General features: G+C 39.9%; 1 protein-coding gene across 1 annotated transcript in view; it reads left to right on the top strand.

The window, feature by feature from the left end:
- Window positions 1–20,505, top strand: part of Psmd1 (proteasome 26S subunit, non-ATPase 1) — a 102,041-nt gene that overhangs the window by 14,670 nt on the left and 66,866 nt on the right. The window contains exons 6-16 of the mRNA XM_042679019.1: window positions 3,705–3,848; window positions 5,133–5,359; window positions 6,173–6,233; window positions 8,003–8,131; window positions 9,046–9,134; window positions 9,760–9,838; window positions 10,316–10,489; window positions 14,360–14,471; window positions 15,797–15,993; window positions 18,398–18,493; window positions 19,994–20,058. Of these exons, the coding sequence (XP_042534953.1) occupies window positions 3,705–3,848; window positions 5,133–5,359; window positions 6,173–6,233; window positions 8,003–8,131; window positions 9,046–9,134; window positions 9,760–9,838; window positions 10,316–10,489; window positions 14,360–14,471; window positions 15,797–15,993; window positions 18,398–18,493; window positions 19,994–20,058 (1,373 nt within the window). The remainder of the gene's footprint in view (window positions 1–3,704; window positions 3,849–5,132; window positions 5,360–6,172; window positions 6,234–8,002; window positions 8,132–9,045; window positions 9,135–9,759; window positions 9,839–10,315; window positions 10,490–14,359; window positions 14,472–15,796; window positions 15,994–18,397; window positions 18,494–19,993; window positions 20,059–20,505) is intronic.

Below are 20,505 nucleotides of genomic sequence, written 5' to 3'. Positions count from 1 at the left end.
CTCTCCATGAGTTCCTTCTCTACTTCACTCATTTTGGTTTTTACTCATCTCCCTCCTCTTTTACTGCCCCACCCCACTCTGCTAAAAATCTTCTTCTTTTTTTTTGCCAGTCCTGGGGGTTTGACTTTGGGCCTGGGCACTGTCCCTGAGCTTCTTTTGCTCAAGGCTAGCACTCTACCACTTGAACCACAGTGCCACTTCTGGCTTATGTGGAACCCAGGGCTTCATGCATGCAAGGCAAGCACTCTACCACTAAGTCACATTCCCAGCCCTAAAAATACTCTTTCCTTTTCTTACCTGCTGGATTCCTGTTCTGCTTAGAGTTATTAGCTGTTAGCTTAGTTATTAGTTGTTTGTATAATCTTCCATCAATATGAATCCCTATCTTCCACTTCAAAGACTGGTCCAGTAGTTTTGTTAATCTCATGGAACCCTAGGCTTTTCCATAGTGTCCATCTTTTTTTTTTTCTTTCTTTTTTTTTTCTTTTTGTGATACTGGGTTTTGAACTCAGAACCCATGATTTTTTAATTAGTTTTATTAGTATTTAACAACTGACTTTCCAATAGAAACCACCAAGTATTTTTTTTTTTATATAAATAACACAGTCTCAGGTATTGTAAAGCAATAAGGCAACTAAGACAAGGGATCAGAGAAGTTGCATATTCAGCTCTGCTCTCTTCTTTTTTTTTTTGGGTCCGGTTGTGGGGCCTGAACTCTGGGCCTGGGCGCTGTCCCTCAGCTCTTTAGCTCAAGGCTAGTGCTCTACCACTTGAGCCACAGCGCCACTTCCGGCTTTTTTCTTATGTGGTGCTGAGGAATCGAACCCAGGGCCTTGAGCATGCAAGGCAAGCGCTCTACCACTGAGCCACCTTCCCAGCCCACCACCAAGTATTTTTGTACATTACTGTTCTCAAATCCTAAGTCTTGGTTTAGCAAAGTAATGATTTGTTTAAATGAGCAAAACAAATAAATTACCATGATATAAAATAGCTCTTATTTTACTCCCAGTTTCAATTCTATGAAATTGTTGCCTCTTATCTTCATTTGAATAAAATTAAAATATTTGTTATTATTTAACGATTTTTTTTTTTTATGTTGGCAGTTGAACTCTGGGCCTTGTACACACTATGTAAGCACTTCACCACTAAGCTGTGTCTCCAGCCCCAAGAAATACTTTGTGAATACTTTGTGTCAACCACTGTTCTAGGCATTGAGAATACAGTGGCAAAAAAGACTAAGATTTTGCCCAAATCAATGTTTTGGGGATAGTCAAATAAAACAACCACATACTAAAGGGTTAGCAAATGCTTAAAAATGGAAGCAGAAGCTGAATGCTGGTGGCTCTCGCCTTAATCCTGGTTACTCAGAAGGCTGAGATCTGAGTATCAGTATTCAAATCCAGCCTGGGCAGGGAAGTCCACGAGACTCTTTATGACTCTAACTAATCACAAAAAAGCCAGAAGTGGAGCTGTGGCTCAAGTAATAGAGATCTAGCATTGAGCAAAAGAACTCATGGACTGGCTTTTTCTGTGTATGTGGTACTGAGCAATCAAACCTAGAGTTTTATGCATGCTAGGCAAGCACTCTACCACTAAGCCACATTACCCAACCTGTGCTGCTTTATTTTGAAAGACCTTTATATAGTGATATCTCAAATATTGGGCTGCTTGTGAGAACCACAGGGTAAGCACACCTCATGAACTCAGTTCACTCATAGCATCAGACAGATATTATTATTACTATTATTATTATTTGTTGGTCGTGGGGCTTCCGAACTCTGTGCTTGGGCGCTGTTCCTGTGCTCTTCAGCTCAAGGCAAGCACTCTACCGCCTGAGCCAAAGCTCCACTTCTGGTTATCTGGTAGTTAATTGGAGATAAGAGTCTCACAGACTTTCCTGTCCCAGCTGGCTTTGAAATGCAATCCTCAGATCCCAGTCTCCTGAGTAGCTAGGGTTATAGGTGTGGGCCACCAGTGCCTGGCCAGGCAGGTATTATTATTATGGTATTCCTTATTTTAGTCCTGGAGCTAGAGGTTATTCTACCACATTGTTTTCTGTCCTTCAGTCAGTGTAGGCAGTCAGGAGAAAGAGAGTCTAGTAGCAAGATTAGAGGTAGAAAACCACCCACAGATATAATTGCAAAACATGGCCACTCAGCGTATGGACAGTTTAACATAATTTTTCATAATTATTAACATCATTAATCTGATAGTATATACACTATGTCCATATAGTGATGATTGTCATTGATCACTATATATTAACTTATTTTCAGTCCATTATTCCACAAAGACATATAAATATGGGCTGGGAAGATGGCTCAGTGGTAGAGTGCTTGCCTCGCATGCATGAGGCCCTGGGTTCGATTCCTCAGCACCTATAAGCATAAAAAGCCGGAATGGTGCTGTGGCTAAAGTGGTAGAGCACTAGCCTTCAGCTAAATAGCTGAGGAACAGCGCCAAGGCCCAGAGTTCAGGCCCCATGACTGACAAAAAAAAAAAAAAGACATAAATATGTAACGTACAATTTCTCTCTGTAAACTGGGTAGATCAGCTTATATCTGTAATCCTACGTTCTCATGAGGCTGAGATCTGAAGGATCACCATTTGTGGCCAGCTAGGGTAGAAAAGTTCATTAAACTCCATCTCCAACATAACTAGCAAAAGCTAGGCTGGAAGTAAGGGCTCTGTAGAACCCCAACCTAGCATGTGTGTGAAGCCCTGACTTTGAACCCCCCTGTACCACTAAGACAAAACAGAAAACCTAAGGATATGGAGATGAACCCAGGAATACTTGCCTAGCACGTGCAAGGCTCTGAGGTCAGTCCTCAGCATGTGGGGGAAAAATATGTCTTAAAATGGTCTAAAATTTTAGGCATTTTTGATTTTTCTGGATAAGTTCTTGCCTTTTTGCCTTGGGTTGGTCTCTTACTACAATCCTCCTACCTATGCTTCCCAAGTAGCTGAGATTACAGATGCATGTTACCACATCTTGCTTTTATTGTTGAGATAGAGTCTGGCTAACTTTTTCCTTGTGCTGGCCTGAACGGAAGTCTTTTCAATCTCTGCTTCCTGAGTAGCTTGGTTTGTAGGTGTGAGCCGCTGCACCTGTCCCTACGTGTTTTGTTTTGTTTTGTTTTTGTTTTTGTTGGTCATGGGGCCTGAACTCTGGGCCTAGGCGCTGTCCCTCAGCTCTTCAGCTCAAGGCTAGCACTCTACCATTTGACCACAGGGCCACTTCCGGCTTTTTCTGCTTATGTGGTGCTGAGGAATCGAACCCAGGGCCTCATGCACACAAGGCAAGCATTCTATCACTGAACCACCTACCCAGCCCCGGCCCTAGGTTTTTATTGTTTAAAGGGTTGAAATCATTGGCAGTTCTGAATGATTAAAGAAGGAAGAAAATAATTCCATTTTTGCTTATTTTTTGTTTTTATTTACTTATTTTGTTGGTCGTGGGGCCTGAACTCTGGCCTGGGTGCTGTCCCTCAGCTCTTAAGCTCAAGGCTAGCACTCTACCACTTGAGCCACAGCTCCACTTCCGGCTTTTTCTGCTTATGTGGTGCTGAGGAATCGAACCCAGGGCCTCAGGCATGCAAGGCAAGTGGTCTACCACTGAGCCACCTTCCCAGCCCAATAATTCCATTTTAAACTAAAAAATATTTAAGTAATTAAATAATTATATACTTTTAATTATCTTTCAGAATGATGTCCCAGGAATGCTAGCATATAGCCTTAAGCTCTGCATGTCTTTAATGCAGAATAAACAGTTTCGGAATAAAGTCCTAAGAGTTCTGGTTAAAATTTACATGAACTTAGAGAAACCGGATTTCATCAATGTTTGTCAGGTAATTACATTGAGTTATATTAACGTTCTGTTTTATTACTCCATTCTGTTCTGTGCCATGTAACCCATAATTATATTATATCACATTACTATAATAGTTTCACATGTTATCAGTTGCTCTTTACACAGTCCATAAGAAATGGAATCTCACAGCACTAAATATCTATTTTGATAAAATTATTCTTTTTCTCTTCATGTATTCTTTTTGTGTGTTTTAAAAATAATCAAAGTATTTAAGAAAATTTTGGGACCACATTAAAAAAAGGAAAGGAAAAAAACAGTACTTATTCTCTAGTGTGTCATTATGAAGTATGGAATTATGAAGTGTAGAAATTATCTGGGCTCAGCTCAAATACCTGTTGTGTTTGAGTAATGAACCCAGATAATTTTATCCCTTTTTCGTGGATGAATTTGTTCAGAAAAAAATAAAAGTAGTAAAGAAAATATACAAAGTAAATTATATTTTACATTTTTAAAAATGTGTTGAGCAGTTTATAAATGCATGCTTTTAAATTCATAAAGAACCATAGACTACACAATGCAGTCTTTCCTTCAGCCATAATTCTCTTCCCTGGAGACAATATCAGGAGTTTATAGTTTTCAATGCAGCATTTTTTCATATTTTCTATGTACAGTGTTCATTGTACAGTGGCCATTCAGTGTTTGCCTTACTTAAGCATCCTCCTAAATTGGTCACTTATTTTTTCTCATTATTTTCTGTTCTTAATATGTAATAACTTTAAACATATGTTTATCTTGAAGTTGAATTAGATGCTACTTCAGGGCATAAGAAAATTTAAGCTCAGATTTTTAAAAGAAAGGCCTAATTTTATTAGAGGATAATTTTGTTGACGTAGATGACAGATTAAGAGTAGAAATGCACACAGTGATCATTTTGATCTCTTATTCTATTGCAGCCTAGTAGTAAGTGCTAAGAATGAATGACTCCTGCAATGCAGTACCAATGATACAGGTTAAAGATTATTTGGATGTAATTATGGATAAGGATTCAAAGAAGAGACAGTCATTTAGGATCTGTTACTGAGTAATGCTAATTACCAGGCATGATGTTAGGACCGGTGAATGTAAGGTATATAGGCTTTTTTGTGGAAAGCAGATGCATTGTCAGAAGCATTTGCCTAGTGTTGGATTCAGAACTAGAATGCTAGACACCATAATCTGTTCCACCTGGCCTATGTTTCAAGCTAGACCGTTTGCCCTGTGCTAAATACTGTGCAGATGAAGTTTTCAATTACTTTATGCTTGTTCTTTATCTCCTTTTCAGTGCTTAATTTTCTTAGATGATCCTCAGGCTGTCAGTGATATCTTAGAAAAACTGGTAAAGGAAGACAACCTTCTGATGGCTTATCAGATTTGTTTTGATTTGTATGAAAGTGCTAGCCAGCAGTTTTTGTCATCTGTAATCCAGAATCTTCGAACTGTTGGTACCCCTATTGCTTCTGTGCCTGGATCCACCAATACGGGTACTGTTCCAGGAGCAGAAAAAGAGAGGTATAAGTATCTTTTTCTGCATCAGAACTAACTGAACAATCTTTATTTTGTTTTGGGTTCACCAGTTTTTGTTATGTTTGTTGTTTATTAACAAAATGTGTATTTTTTTTAATTTGTTTGAATTGAATAATTGGGCTTCCTTTATCTTAGAAATGCTTAGAATTTTTCTTAATTATCCTTGGAAATACTCAAAGATTAAACATTATTTTTTGCCAGGCACCAGTGGCTCATCCCTGTAATCCTAGCTACTCAGGAGGCTGAGATCTGAGGATTGTGGCTCAAAGCCAGCCCAGGCAGAAAAGTCTGTGAAACCCTTTTTTTTTTTTTTTTGTCGGTCATAGGGCTTGAACTCTGGGCTTGGGCACTATCCCTGCACTCTTCAGCTCAAGGCAAGCTCTCTTCTGTTTGAGCCATAGCACCACTTCTGGTTTTCTGGTGGTTATTTGGAAATAAGAGTCTCATGGATTTTCTGCCTGGGCTGGCTTTGAACCATGATCCTCAAATCTTAGTCTCCTCAGTAGCTAGGGTTACAGGCATGAGCCACCGGTGCCCAGCGCTGTGACACTCTTATCTCCAGTAAACCACCAGAAAACCAGAAGTGGTGCTGTGGCTCAAGTGGTAGAGCACTAGCCTTGAGCTGAAGAGGTGAGGGACAGCGCCTAGACCCAGAGTTCAAGCCCCATAACCAACAATAAAAAAATAAAATATTATTTTCTTAATATGATAACAGTTTGACAAGTTGCAGATCTATGAACTAACACAGATTCTATTTGGTAAAAATTAATTATGAATTGTTGGTTCTCTTCATTTTAGTGAGACAATGGAAACAGAAGAAAAGACAGGCAGTGCACTAGTAGGAAAGACACCAGAGGCGGTAAGTGTATTTTTGAAGTTGAGGTTGCCATTTAACAGTTATTCATATGGTGCATCAATTTTTTGTTTTTTGGTTTTTTTGGGTCCGGTCGTGGGGCCTGAACTCTACGCCTGGGCGCTGTCCCTCAGCTCTTCAGGTCAAGGCTAGCGCTCTACCACTTGAGCCACAGAGCCACTTCCGGCTTTTTTCTTTTTTCTTATGTGGTGCTGAGGAATCGAACCCAGGGCCTCAGGCATGCAAGGCAACTGCTGTACTACTGAGCCAACTTCCCAGCCCCCATCATAAACGTTTTAAATAGTGATACATACCTGCTTTTTTTCTTTTGGTGGAGGAGGGCATTGCTGGTGTTTGAACTTAGAACCTCACTTATTCATCTTGCTTTCTCAGCTAGCTCTCTACCACTTGAGTTTCCAGCCCCTTAAATACCTGTCCTTTTTAAGTTATTGTTAAATAAAACTCAAGGGGAAAGTTATTTTATAAAAATAGTTTGCTTTGTGCTGGGCACTAGTGGCTCAGGAGGCTAAGATCTGAGGATTGAAGTTTGAAGTCAGCCTGGAAAGAAAAGTCTGAGACTCAGTAAGTCTAATAAAGTAGCAAAATGTCAGAAGTGGAATTATGGCTCAAGTAGTAGAGTGCCAGTCTTTAGTGAAACCTCAGGCTCTGAGGTTAAGCCCCAGTAACTTTACAAAATTAATTCGGAATAGCACTTTAAAGTAATAAAAATCTTGAGATCTTACTAAAGAACAATCTCTGTGTAGAAAAGTTTCAAATAACCTGTCACAAAGTGACCAAAAAACATGACATTGAAAAATTATATCTTACCATATAGGGGACAGGGTAGTTGTGTTTATGATATAGAAAAAGGATAGGAGGAGTAGCAACAGTGATGTGTTGAATTTAATGTTTTCTCTATCAGGACTTTTAGATACGTAAAGCTCAGCTTTTCTGGGTAGAGAGTTGTCTTGGTGTCTTAGTTGTTCATAAGATTATGCATATATGTTGGTTTAAGATACTTTCAGTTTGCGGGGCACTGGTGGCTCACGCCTGTAATCCTAGCTACTCAGGAGGCTAAGATCTGAGGATTGTGGTTCAAAGCCAGACCAGGCAAGAAAGACCGTGAGACTCCTATCTCCAATAAACCACAAGAAAACCGGAAGTGGCGCTGTAGCTCAAGTGGTAGAGCGCTTGCCTTGAGCTGAAGAGCTGAGGGGACAGTGCCCAGGCCTGCTGACAAAAAAAAAAAAAAAAGATACTTCGGTTTTCTGAATCATAACTAGTGAATTTTTTGTCTGTAAAGTGTATGTTTAGTATAGAAGTGTGGCTCAAGTGGTAGAGTGTCTGCCTAGCAGGTACAAGGCAACCCCTGTACTGCCAAAATAATAATATAAACAAAGAAAATGTAAGTTGACCCTGTATAAAGTAATTTTTCATTTGTTTGTTTGGTGCTGAGGTTGTCAGCTGGGGGGGTCTTAAGCTTGTTAAGCCAGTATGCAGTAACTGAGCTCATATTTTACATTGGGAACTAGCTTTGAATAAATATTTGTCCATTGACTGGCAATATATCCTTGTATATAATAAAAGGAATAAGTAAAATGTTCTTCCTTTCAAATAATTATAATTGAATTTTCTAGATGCTACCATTAAAATGTTAGAGTGTGTATGTATGTTTGTGCATATTTACACTTTTAATTTAATTAATTTAGGGCTGATGGAATAAAGATGGCTTAGTAATTTCAATAATATATGGATTTTGATTCTTATTTTGACAGAGTCCAGAGCCCAAGGACCAGACTTTGAAAATGATTAAAATTTTAAGTGGTGAAATGGCTATTGAGTTACATCTGCAGTTCCTAATAAGAAATAACAACACAGACCTCATGATTCTAAAAAACACAAAGGTAGGAAACTTAATCATAATGGAAATTTATTTTTTCCCCTCCCTTCACCCCCTCTTTTTTCTTTCTTTTGTCGGTTGTGGGGCTAGAATGTTTGTTTCTTTTGTCGGTTGTGGAGCTGGATGCTGTTTCTTAGCCCTTTTGCTGAAGGGTAGCACTCTACCACTTACAACAAAAGAAAAACAAAACAAACTTGAACCACAGCTCCACTTCCAGCTTTTTTTTTTTTTTTTTTTTTTACCCTTGGTGATTAATTGGAGGTAAGAGTCTGGAGTTTGTCTGGCTGGGCCACCTTCAAACTACAATTCTCAGATCTCAGCCTTCTGAATAACTGGGAATATAGGTATGAGCCACCAGCAAATTTAGCTTTTTTCTCCTCTCCTCCTCTTCTCTTCCCTCCCCTCCACCCCTCCCCTTTCTTGTACCAGTAGAGAGGCTTGAACTCAAGGCTTCACCCTTTCTGCTTTGCTTTTTCCTCTCAAAGCTGATGTCTCTCACTTGAACCACAACTCTAGTCAAGATCAATATTTTATTATTTATTCATTTGCATCTTTGATGCCGGACCTGCTGCTTAAACTCGGGACCTGGGTGCTGTCCCTAAGCTTTTTTGCTCAAGGCTAGTGCTCTGTCACTTGAGCTACAGCCCTTCTAGCTTTTTGTTGGCTAATTGGAGATAAAATTCTCACATACTACCTGGGCTGGTTTGAACTGCGATCCTCAAATCTCAGCTCCCTTAATAGCTAGGATTGTGGGTGTGAGCAGCAGCACCCAGCTAATAATATCAATACTTTAAATCTCAAATCAATTTGTTCCTGTTTCATTATAAAATAGGTCTCTTGAGTGTGTTCAAGCATGCGCACATACTCTCATAAATGTTATATGAATACTTGGTCAATATAAAAATACTATTTTTGTAGGATGCAGTACGGAATTCTGTATGTCATACAGCAACTGTTATAGCAAACTCTTTTATGCACTGTGGGACTACCAGTGACCAGTTTCTAAGGTAAATATGCTTAGAGGTTTCTACTTTGGTTTAAAATCATCTTTAACTGTGACTGTACTGACATTGTTGTATGTCTATGTAGAGAGCTTTCTCTGCCAACCAGTTCTGTCCTAGGTATTTTATACTTTTTTTTTGTGCCAGTCCTGGGCTTGAACTCAGGGTCCAGGCACTGTCCTTGTGTTTTTATGCTCAAGCTTAGCACTCTACTACTTGAGCCACAGTTCCATTTATGGCTTTTTGGTTGTTAACTGGAGATTAGAGTCTCATGGACTTATCTGCCTGGGCTGGCCTTGAACCATAATCCTCAGACTTCACCTTCCTGGGTAGCTATGATTGTAGGCCATGAGCTACCACTTTCCAGCTGTACATATTTTTTTTTCCATATTTTTACTTAATTCCTTTTGTTAGCTTGATAATAGGCTTTTGAAGGAAATATACTAATCTCTGAAAGAAGTCTTAAAATATTAAGGACTTGGCTAGTCATAGTTTTGTATGGCTCTAATCATAGCACTTGAGAGGCTAAGGTGAGAGGATTTAGAGTTTGGGCTGTGTACTGAACCCTGTCTCAAAAACTTTAGAAAGTAAGATAGAATCAGCAGTAATAAGAAGCTTTGTTTTCTTACAGAGATAACTTGGAATGGTTGGCCAGAGCAACAAACTGGGCAAAATTTACTGCTACAGCCAGTTTGGGTGTAATTCATAAGGTAATATATATTGTTCTTTGTGAGCAGTGGGCATCAGAACAGAAGCAATTTTTCTGGAATTAAGAAATAAATGCCTGTTACAGTTCATTGGCAGGTATATTTTGTAAGCAAGAAAGTTAAAATGTATATTCGTTTTTTTTTTTTTTTTTTAATACAAGGTAGAAATTCTTTCCGCTGAAGACTAAGACATTATTTTACATTTTGCAAAGGGCAAATTTAAATGTGATTTTCATAGTCTAAGGTGAACTTGGGAAAATATTATAAAAAAAATAAAAATAGAAGTATTTCCATTGTTTTCTAAATATCGTTGTCTTTTAAAGGCTCTCATTTGAGTCTATTGGAAAAAGAGCTTTCTTCACTACCTCTCTTTCCTCCAGCAAATGGATATTCTAGGAGAAAGACAGAAATTACAGTGGTACTATGTGTGCTTTTTTTCTCCCTTTCTCTTATTGACATCTTTGTGACTCAAATCTACAGGGTCATGAGAAGGAAGCATTACAATTAATGGCAACGTACCTTCCAAAGGATACTTCTCCAGGATCAGCCTATCAGGAAGGTGGAGGTCTCTATGCACTGGGTCTCATTCATGCCAATCATGGTGGTGACATAATTGACTATCTGCTCAATCAGCTCAAGAATGCCAGCAATGATGTAAGTACTGAGATGGAAAACTAAATTTCCATTACTTAAAACTAGAAAATTATATTGTGCCAAAATACCCTGGTTTTTTCATCCAGAGTTTTTTGTATTTTATTTCTTATTTTTTGATGGGATGGTAGTGAGACAGGATCTTCCTGTGTAGGCAGGCTGGCCTTGAATTAATTATCTTTCTATGTCAGTCTTGTTTTCAATTTTTTTCTTTCCTTTCCTTCTTTTTGCTAATCATAGGGCTTGAACTCTGGGCCAGGGTGCTGTCCCTGAGCTCTTCAGTTCAAGGCTAGCACTCTACCACTTGAGCCATGGCGCCACTTCCAGCTTTTTCTGTTTATGTGGTAATGAGGAATCGAACCCAGGTTTCATGCATGCTAGGCAAGCATTCTACCACTAAGCCTCATTCCCAGTTCTCTTCAGATGTTTATAGTTTTCACTATAAAGATCTTTTATGTCTTTGATTGGATTTATTCCTTAGATTTATTCCTTTTAGTTGGTTGTTTTTCTTTTCTTTTCTTTTCTTTTTTTTTGAGGCTATTGCAAATGGAGTTGTTTTCATGATTTCCTTGTCCGCTAGTTCATTGTTGGCATACAGAAAGGCTACTGATTTTTGTGGGTGAATTTTGTATCCTGACACCTTGCCAGAGAGGCTGATCAGCTCTAGAAGCTTGGGGATTAGAGTCTTTTGGGTCCTTTAGGTAAGATCATGTCATCTGCAAATAGGAATAGTTTGGCTTCTTTTTTCCCTATGTGAATCCCTTTAATGTCCTTTTCTTGCCTTGATGATCTGGCTAGGATTTCCAGAACTGTATTGAAGAGAGGTAGAGAGAGCAGACATCCTTGCCTTGTTCTTGATTTTAGGGAAAATGGTTTTAATTTTTCCCCGTTCAGTATGATGTTGGCTAATCGTCTGTCATCTATAGCCTTTATTATTTTAAAGAATGTTCCTTCTATTCCTAGCTTATCCAAAGCTTTTAACATGAATAGATGTATTTTGGGTTTTTGTGTTTTGTTTTTGTTTTTGGCAATAAAAAAGATTTAAAGATTTAATTTTCACTTGCATGTACATATATGCATGCATATCTTTTTTTTATTGTGAAAATACTGTACAGAGGGGTTACAATTACATGGGCAAGATAATGAGTACATTTCTTTTTTTTTTTTTTTGTCGGTCGTGGGGCTTGAACTCTGGGCCTGGGCGCTGTCCCTCAGCTCTTCAGCTCAAGGCGAGCGCTCTACCACTTGAGCTACAGCGCGCACTTCCGGTTTTCTGGTGGTTTATTGGAGATAGGAGTCTCACGGTCTTTCCTGCCCGGGCTAGCTTTGAACCGCGATCCTCAGATCTCAGCCTCCTGAGTAGCTAGGATTACAGACGTGAGCCACCAGCTCCCGGCTAGAGTACATTTTTAATCAAGCATTATAGCCTCCTCCTTTGTTTCCCCTTCCCATCCTCCCCTCCTGCCCCCCCCACCCAATCCTCCCCACTACCCCCTCCAATCCTCCCCGCTACCCCCCCACCCCCGCCCGCACCAAAGTTGTAAAGTTCATTTTTCGACATAATGACTTGTACATCTCATTGTTGCAATGGGTCCACCTGTATCTCTGTTTAAACGATTTATTTTTTCCCTTCCCCTCCACAAATTATACTGACATCAAATACAGTGAAAGCAGGGGTTATACTGTGGGGAAGGGACGTACAAAGCAACAAAGAAATCATCTTATAAATATGTGAGAAATAATCGCATGAAAGAAAAAAAACATTTGAATACATATCTTAGGTTTCATTTCCCTAACATCAACTTATCTGACCTTTTCTGCTTGATTCAGACATACACTAGTTATTGCAAATAAGGGAAACCATGGGACCTATGTTTCTTTGGGCCTGGCTTACTTCACTTAATATAATTTTTTCCAAGTCTTTCCATTTCCTAACAAACGGGGCAATGTCATTCTTTCTGATGGAGGCATAGAATTCCATTGTGTATATATACCACGTTTTCTTGACCCATTCATCTACTGAGGGGCAAATAGATGTATTTTGTTGAAGGATTTTTCTGCATCTATTGAAATGATCATGTGGGTTTTTTTGTCTTTGTCTTTGTTGATGTGGTGAGTTACATTTTATTTTATTTTTTCCAATTCTGAGGCTTGAATTCAGGTCCTGAACATTGTCCCTGAGCTTCTTTTGCTCAAGACTAACACTACCACTTAAGCCACAGCACTACTTTCAGCTTTTCTGTTTATGTGGTACTGAGGAATCGAATCCAGGGCCTCATGCATGCAAGGCAACAATAAATCAATAAAAGATTTAACATTTCATGTTCAGTATCTATAGCATTAGGGTCATGACCTAACATAACACCTGCTTGAAGTCCTGATGACTTCCTTCCCTCCTTCCCTCCTTCCCTCCCTCCCTCCCTCCTTACCTCCCTTCCTTCCTTCTTTGCCTGTCTTTCTGTCTTTTCCATTCCTGTGGCTTAAACTCAGGGCCTGGCCACTGCTCTGAGCTTCTTTTGCTCAAGGCTAGCACTCTACTACTTGAGTTACAGCACCACTTCCAGCTTTTTTTGTTGAGGAATTGAACGTAGGGCTTCATGCATGTTAGGTAAGCACTCTACCACTAAGCCACATTCCCAGCCCTTCACTACCATGTTTGACTGGAAATGTTTCTCTTCTCTATCTTTAGCTTCTCCTGTATACTGGCTCCTTCTTTTTGTCCCATAAACATGCTAAGTTTCACTCATTTCCCTTCCCTCTAAAAATCTTTTCCTAAGCCGGGCGCTGGTGGCTCACGCCTGTAATCCTAGCTACTCAGGAGGCTGAGATCTGAGAATCACGGTTCAAAGCCAGCCCGGGCAGGAGAGACCGTGAGACTCCTATCTCCAATAAACCACCAGAAAACCGGAAGTGGCGCTGTAGCTCAAGTGGTAGAGCGCTCGCCTTGAGCTGAAGAGCTGAGGGACAGCGCCCAGGCCCAGAGTTCAAGCCCCACGACCGACCAAAAAAAAAAAAAAAATCTTTTCCTAACACTTGCATCTTAGTTCATTTTTTCTCTTCTCCTTCACATTTAAATTTATCGAAAGAGAGTTGTACTCTCTATGTCCACTTTCTTTTGTCCATTTTATTTCTCTGCTTGTAATTTATGTCAGCAATTTATGATCTGTTAAAACTAAAATTGAAGTTATCACTAGATTTTGTGTTATTAGATCTTTCATTGCTATGATGGAGCCAACCTGTACATAAGTAATATCAAAATATATTTTTAGGGGCTAGGAAGGTAGCTCAGTGGTAGAGCGCTTGCCTTGCACGCATGAGGTCCTGGGTTCGATTCCTCAGCACCACATAAGCAAAAAGAAAAAAAAAGCCGGAAGTGGCACTGTGGCTCCAGTGGTAGAGCGCTCGCCTTGAGCTGAAGAACTGAGGGACAGTGCCCAGGCCCAGAGTTCAGGCCCCATGACCGGACCCAAAAAAAAAAAAATGTATATATATATAAATATATATATAGAGAGAGAAGTACCCCCCCCCCCAAAATACATATATTGAAGTTAGAATTGACACTTAGATTTTTTTTATATTTTTATTTTTTTTGGGTCCGATTGTGGGGCCTGAACTCTGGGCCTGGGTGCTGTCCCTCAGCTCTTCAGCTCAAGGCAAGCGCTCTACCACTTAAGCCATAGCGCCACTTCTGGTTTTCTGGTGGTTTATAGAAGATAGGAGTCTCACGGTCTTTCCTGCCCGGGCTAGCTTTGAACCAGGATCTTCAGATCTCAACCTCCTGAGTAGCTAGGATTACAGGCGTGAGCCACCAGTGCCTGGCTAGATTTTTAATACAGTATACAAAAATCACTGGAACCAATGCTTTTTCTTTAGATCGTTCGACATGGAGGCAGTCTGGGCCTTGGTTTGGCTGCCATGGGAACTGCTCGCCAGGATGTCTATGATTTGCTTAAAACAAACCTTTACCAGGATGATGCTGTGACAGGTACTTCTAAAGACAGTAAACATGAGGATTAATTAATGTAATTGTCCATTTTTGGACAATTTTTGGATCATTTACTTGAAGACTTGGATTTTGCCCCATATGGCAGATTTATCTTATAAAAATCACATTTTGTGATGTATTTCCAAAATATATCCTGTGTATTAACTTTTGCAGAAGTTATGAGTAATCTGTATCATGAGGATATTCTGTGGTGCTTGGCAATAATGTAGAAAAATGGTGCTATAATGTCTCCCTTGAAGTTACTGTAGGATTTAATGGTACATTTCATCAAGATTATTTTAAAGGAAAACAGCTATGAATGTATGGATGTATTTCTAAGCAATATCTTCCTTTTGATACATGATTTGAAAAAATGCTAATAGAAATTAGTGGTTATTTTGATGAATGATACAAGTCAAGTAGATATGTTTTTTGAGAGGTATTTATTTTTTCCCCTTAGAAAAAACTAGGGTTTGAACTCACAGTCTCACCATGGTTAGGAAATACTCTACTGTAAGCAACAACTCTATTCCGTTTTTGTTTTGGTGATTTTTGAGGTAGGGCTTTACTTCCTCCCCCGGTGCACATCTGGATCACAATCTGACTATTTACACTTCCACAAAGCTAGGATGATAGTGCATGTGACCACATCCAGCTCTTTGTTGAGTTTTATGAATGCTTTTGCCCAGGCTAGAGTCTCTCTTTTTTTTTTCTGTTAGTCATGGGGCTTGAACTCTGGGCCTGGGTGCTGTCCTTCAGCTTTTCAGCTCAAAGCAAGTGCTGTACCACTTGAGCCACAGCGCCAGTTCTGGTTTTCTGGTGGTTAATTGGAAATAAGAGTCTCCCAGACTTTCCTGCCTAGGCTGGCTTTGAACCACAATCCTCAGATCTCAGCCTCCTTAGTAGGTAGGATTACAAGCGTGAGCCACTGGTGCCTGGTACCAGGCTAGTCTCAAAACACAATTCTTCTATCTGAGCCTCCTGCTAGGCTTACAGGTGTGAGCCCCTGGTACCCTACTGGATATGTTTTTTTTGTTTTTTTTTTGTCAGTCATGGGGCTTGAACTCTGGTCCTGAGCCCTGTCCCTCAGCTCTTTAGCTCAAGGCGAGCGCTCTACCACTTGAGCTACAGCGCCACTTCCGGTTTTCTGGTGGGTTTTTGGAGATGAGTTTCATGGACTTCCCTGCCTGAACTGGCTTTGAACCGCACTCCTCAGATCTCAGTCTCCTGAGTAGGTAGGATTACAAGCATGAGCCACCAGTGCCTGGCTTGGATATGTTTTATTGACTCTGTAAACATAACACTCTTTATTTTTTACTTACTAGGAGAAGCAGCTGGCCTGGCTTTAGGTTTGGTTATGTTAGGCTCTAAAAACGCCCAGGCCATTGAGGATATGGTTGGCTACGCACAAGAAACTCAACATGAGAAGATTCTGCGTGGTCTTGCAGTTGGCATTGCATTAGTGATGTATGGGAGGATGGAAGAGGCTGATGCTCTCATTGAATCTCTCTGCCGTGATAAGGTAAAGCCTCACTTACCTTCTCTGTCACATCCTGTACTCTGGTTCTCTAGAAAATTATCTCTGTTCCCCTCAGAAGACCTAGTACATTTGTTCATCAAATTTTTTTTTTCTTTTCTTTTTTTTTCAGTTCTGGGGCCTGAACCTGGGCCTGGGCACTGTCCCTAAACTTCTTTTGCTCAAGACTAGCACTCTACCACTTGAGCCACAGTGTCACTTCTGGCCTTTTCTTCTTCTTCTTCTTCTTCTTTTTTTTTTTTTTAAGGTGGTAGTGGGGCCTGAGCTCTGGGCCTAGGCACTGTCCCTTGGTTCTTCAGCTCAAGGCTAGTACTCTACTACTTGAGCCACAGCTCCACTTTTGGCTTTTTCTGTTTATGTGGTTCTGAGGAATCAAACCCAGAGCTTCATGCTAGGCAAGCACTCTACCACTGAGCCACCTTCCCAGCCTATTCATCAAATTTCTTGCAAAATATATATTTGCAAGAAAATTTAAGGAAAATCACTGATTGGCAGAGGTGAGTACAAGTAGTAATTTGAGGATCTTCAATTTCTCCATGGCTATAAATCAGTGATAATTCAGATAAACAGATCCAGAAAAGTTCTTTAAGAATTTACAAGTCAATTTTGAAAAGGATTTTTTTTTTTTTTTTTTTGTCAGTCTGTGGGGCTTGAACTCAGGGCCTGGCCACTGTCCCTCAGCTCTTTAGCTCAAGGCTAGCGCTCTACCACTTGAGCCACAGCTCCACTTCTGGTTTTCTGAGTGGTTTATTGGAGATAAGAGTCTCACTGACTTTCCTGCCCCAGCTGGCTTTGAACTGTGATTGTTAGATCTCAGCCTCCTGAGTAGTTAAGATTACAGGCATGAGCCACTGGCTCTGGGTGATTTTTTTTTTTTTTTTTGGGTCCAGTCGTGGGGCCTGAACTCTGGGCCTGGGCGCTGTCCCTCAGCTCTTCAGCTCAAGGCGAGCACTCTACCACTTGAGCCACAGAGCCACTTCTGGCTTTTTTCTTTTTGCTTATGTGGTGCTGAGGAGTTGAACCCAGGGCCTCAGGCATGTAAGGCAAACGCTCTACCACTGAGCCACCTTCCCAGCCCCAGGGCGATTTTTTAAAAAATGAAAGATACAAAGTTTATTTGGCCACAGTTAGCTCATGCCTACAATCCTAGCTACTTAGGAGGCAGACACTGGAGAATCGTGGCTGAAAGCCAGCAAAAAGTTCATGAGACTTCATCTCAGCTAATAAAAATCTGGATGCAGTATGTGTACCTATCATCCTAGCAGTATGAGAAACATAAATAGGAGGATGGCAGTCCCAACAGCCCTGGACATAAATATGAGTCCCTGTACTTGAAATGTCTAAATTAAGAAGGGTAACATTTTTATAAAATATGATACAAAGTTTATTGTCATGATTCTTTTTATCAGAAAACAGTAATATCTCTATAATTAGTTATTTGGATAAATTTTTTCCTGTTATCTTTCATTTTTATTGCTTTAAAGTTTTTTGCTCTTGTCCTAGGGCTTGAACTCAGGGCCAAGGTGCTGACCCTGAAATTTTTTGCTCAAGGCTAGCACTCTGTCACTTGAGCCATGGCTATAGCTTTACTTCCAGCTTTTTTTTTTTTTTTTTATGGTTAATTGGACATAGAGTCTCATGGACTTTGCTGCTTGGGCTGGCTTTGAACCGTGACCCTCAGATCTCAGCCTCTTGAGTAGCTAATATTACAGGCATGAGCCATCAGTGCCCAGCTAGTTTTATTATTAGAGTGATATTATTATGTATGGTAGATAGTTAGTTGTAAGTTGTAAAAGTCACTACAAGCTAATAAAAAAAGAACTACTTCCACAATTTATTGATGAAGATATTAATATCAAATTCCATATTGCCCTCTAATTAGGTAAAAAGGTAAGTGAGAATATGGAATAATGAGAAGCCAACTTCTTTATTTTTTGTCTTAAATATAAGTGATTCCTATAGCTGTATTGTTGGCTGTTTGCATATATATAGAGAGAGAAAGAGAAAGAGTATGAGGTAGGGTAGAAATACTGTCATAAAATTGGGAAGAACAAGTCCTCCTTTATTAGTTTCACTTCCTTTAGGAAACTAACAAACATGGAAGAATTCTTGAGTTCATGGTTTCTTTAAAAAAAAATTTAACCTTATAGATACTACTATATTATACCTATCATACTGTAACAATTACTATTTTGTTTGTTTGCATGTAGGCTTATTTGTTTGATTTTGTCTTGGAGATTGGAGTCTCATTTTGTTCCCCAGGCTGGGTTCAAGTAATCTTCCAACCTCAGCCTCCCAAGTAACTGAGACTACAGGCTTGTTCACTGTGCCTATTAGCAGTTTCTACTTGGATTAAGTTGAAGACTGATGTTGAACTATCCTTTCTTAGGACCCAATTCTTCGAAGGTCTGGAATGTATACCGTAGCCATGGCTTATTGTGGCTCTGGGAACAACAAAGCTATTCGACGCCTCCTTCATGTTGCTGTAAGTACTCTGACATTTTGTGGAGATAGGATGGGAGAAAAAGTTTACAGATGAACAAAGTATCTAGATGATGTGGTACACATGCCACATGTCTGCCATCAGTGATCTCAGGTGCATATTTTCATTCACTGGACATAATAAGCCATAACAAGCGCTAGTGTCACCTGGGTTTTCAGGCAGTAGAGCAGAATAATGTATGTTAGTGTGAGGGAAGTCTTCAAAGCCATGCAAGTGTAATTTCTCAACCACACTCCAGGGGGTGTCCTTGCAAAGCCATGTGAAATTTGTCATTTTAGGATAGGGAGTCTGAAGAACAAGAAGAAACCACTTCTTTCTAGCCCCTAAAGTTAATTTTCATGTACTCTAAGGCACACCAAAACTGTAAGAGAACGTGGCTTTTCCATGGTCCTTTCAATTTGATTGTAGTTTATCAAGAATAAATACTAGTAATAGGGCGCTGGTAGCTCATTCCTATAATCCTAAGTATTAAGACTGCTGAGATACAGAGGATTGTAGTTCGTAGCCAGCCCAGACAGGAAAGTCTGTCAGACTCCATCTTCAAAATAACTAGTAAAAAGCCAGACTGAAGTCATGGCTCAAGCGAGCAAGTAAGCTGAATGACCCATATTGCCACACAACAAAAGAAAATACTGCCTGGTCACACTCTGGATATTCCACATATCTTAGTAGTGGGCTTCTTGTTATGCTAGGAACAGGTAAACTCAGGGTCATCTTCTCATGAAAAAATCTTTAGTAGTGTTGTTGATTCCTTCTTTCCAGAGATACTCACATGCCACAATGTTTATTAGTAATTTATCCTTTCATAGCATAGTATGTGCCATGCTCTAAATGTATTTTGCTTGTATTTAAGACATACCTTTTTGCAAACTGCATTGAAGGAATAGTTAGATTTTCAGTGTCATGCTAAACTAGAATGCAGCTAAAATATCTTTAGAAGTTGCTCTGAATCTTAAACTTGACCAGGCTGTTAAAAACTTTTTAACATTGGAATGGAATTCTTACATGAGTTTTTTTTTCTCTAAATTGGGGAAAGCCTTTTTAAAAATAAATATTTCATTTAGAAAATATATATTTATGGTGTGCTGCTTTAGCATGATATTTTGATAAACATGGTAAGGTGAAGGACATCATAATGAAGGAATACTAATGAGAGCTGATTCACATTTGAAAGATTCAGGCTGGGGGGCTGGGAAGGTGACTCAGTAGTAGAGTGCTTGCCTTGCATGCCTGAGGCCCTGGGTTTGATTCCTCAGAACAACATAAGCAAAAAGAAAAAAGCCGGAAGTGGCTCTGTGGGTCAAGTGGTAGAGCGCTAGCCTTGATCTGGAGAGCTGAGGTACAGCGCCCCAGGCCCAGAGTTCAGGCCCCATGACCAGACCCCCTCCCCCCCCCCCCCCCAAAAAAAAAAAGATTCAAGCTGAGAATTCAGCCTAGTACAGAATGCATGGCATTAATAATCAACTTGCCCTTTTCCCCTAGGTAAGTGATGTCAACGATGATGTCAGGAGGGCAGCAGTAGAATCACTTGGGTTCATTCTGTTCAGGTAATAATTTCTTTCTTTGTGTGTGTGTGTGAAAATACTGTACAGAGGGATTACAATTACATGGGCAAGATAATGAGTACATTTCTTATCAAGCATTGTAGCCTTCTCCTTTTTTTTCCCTTCCCATCCCTTCCCATCCTCCCCCCCCGCCCCCCCCCACTGAACCTTCCCCCCCCCCAACCACCAAAGTTGTAAAGTTAGTTTTCGACATAATGACTTGTACATCTCATTGTTGCAATGGGTCCACCTGTATCTCTATTTAAACGATTTATTTTTTTCCCTTCCCCTCCACAAATTACACTGACATCAAATACAGTGAAAACAGGGGTTATACTGTGGGGGAGGGACATACAAAGCAACAAAGAAATCATCTTATAAATGTGTTAGAAACAATCGCATGAAAGAAAAAAACATTTGAATACATATCTTAGGGTTCATTTCCCTAAC

This window comes from Dipodomys spectabilis, unplaced genomic scaffold, assembly GCF_019054845.1.
Source record: "Dipodomys spectabilis isolate Male_0828 unplaced genomic scaffold, ASM1905484v1 ptg000051l, whole genome shotgun sequence".
Classification (NCBI taxonomy): domain Eukaryota; kingdom Metazoa; phylum Chordata; class Mammalia; order Rodentia; family Heteromyidae; genus Dipodomys; species Dipodomys spectabilis.
Note: the sequence above shows the minus strand (reverse complement) of the source record. Positions and strands in the feature narration are given on the sequence as shown.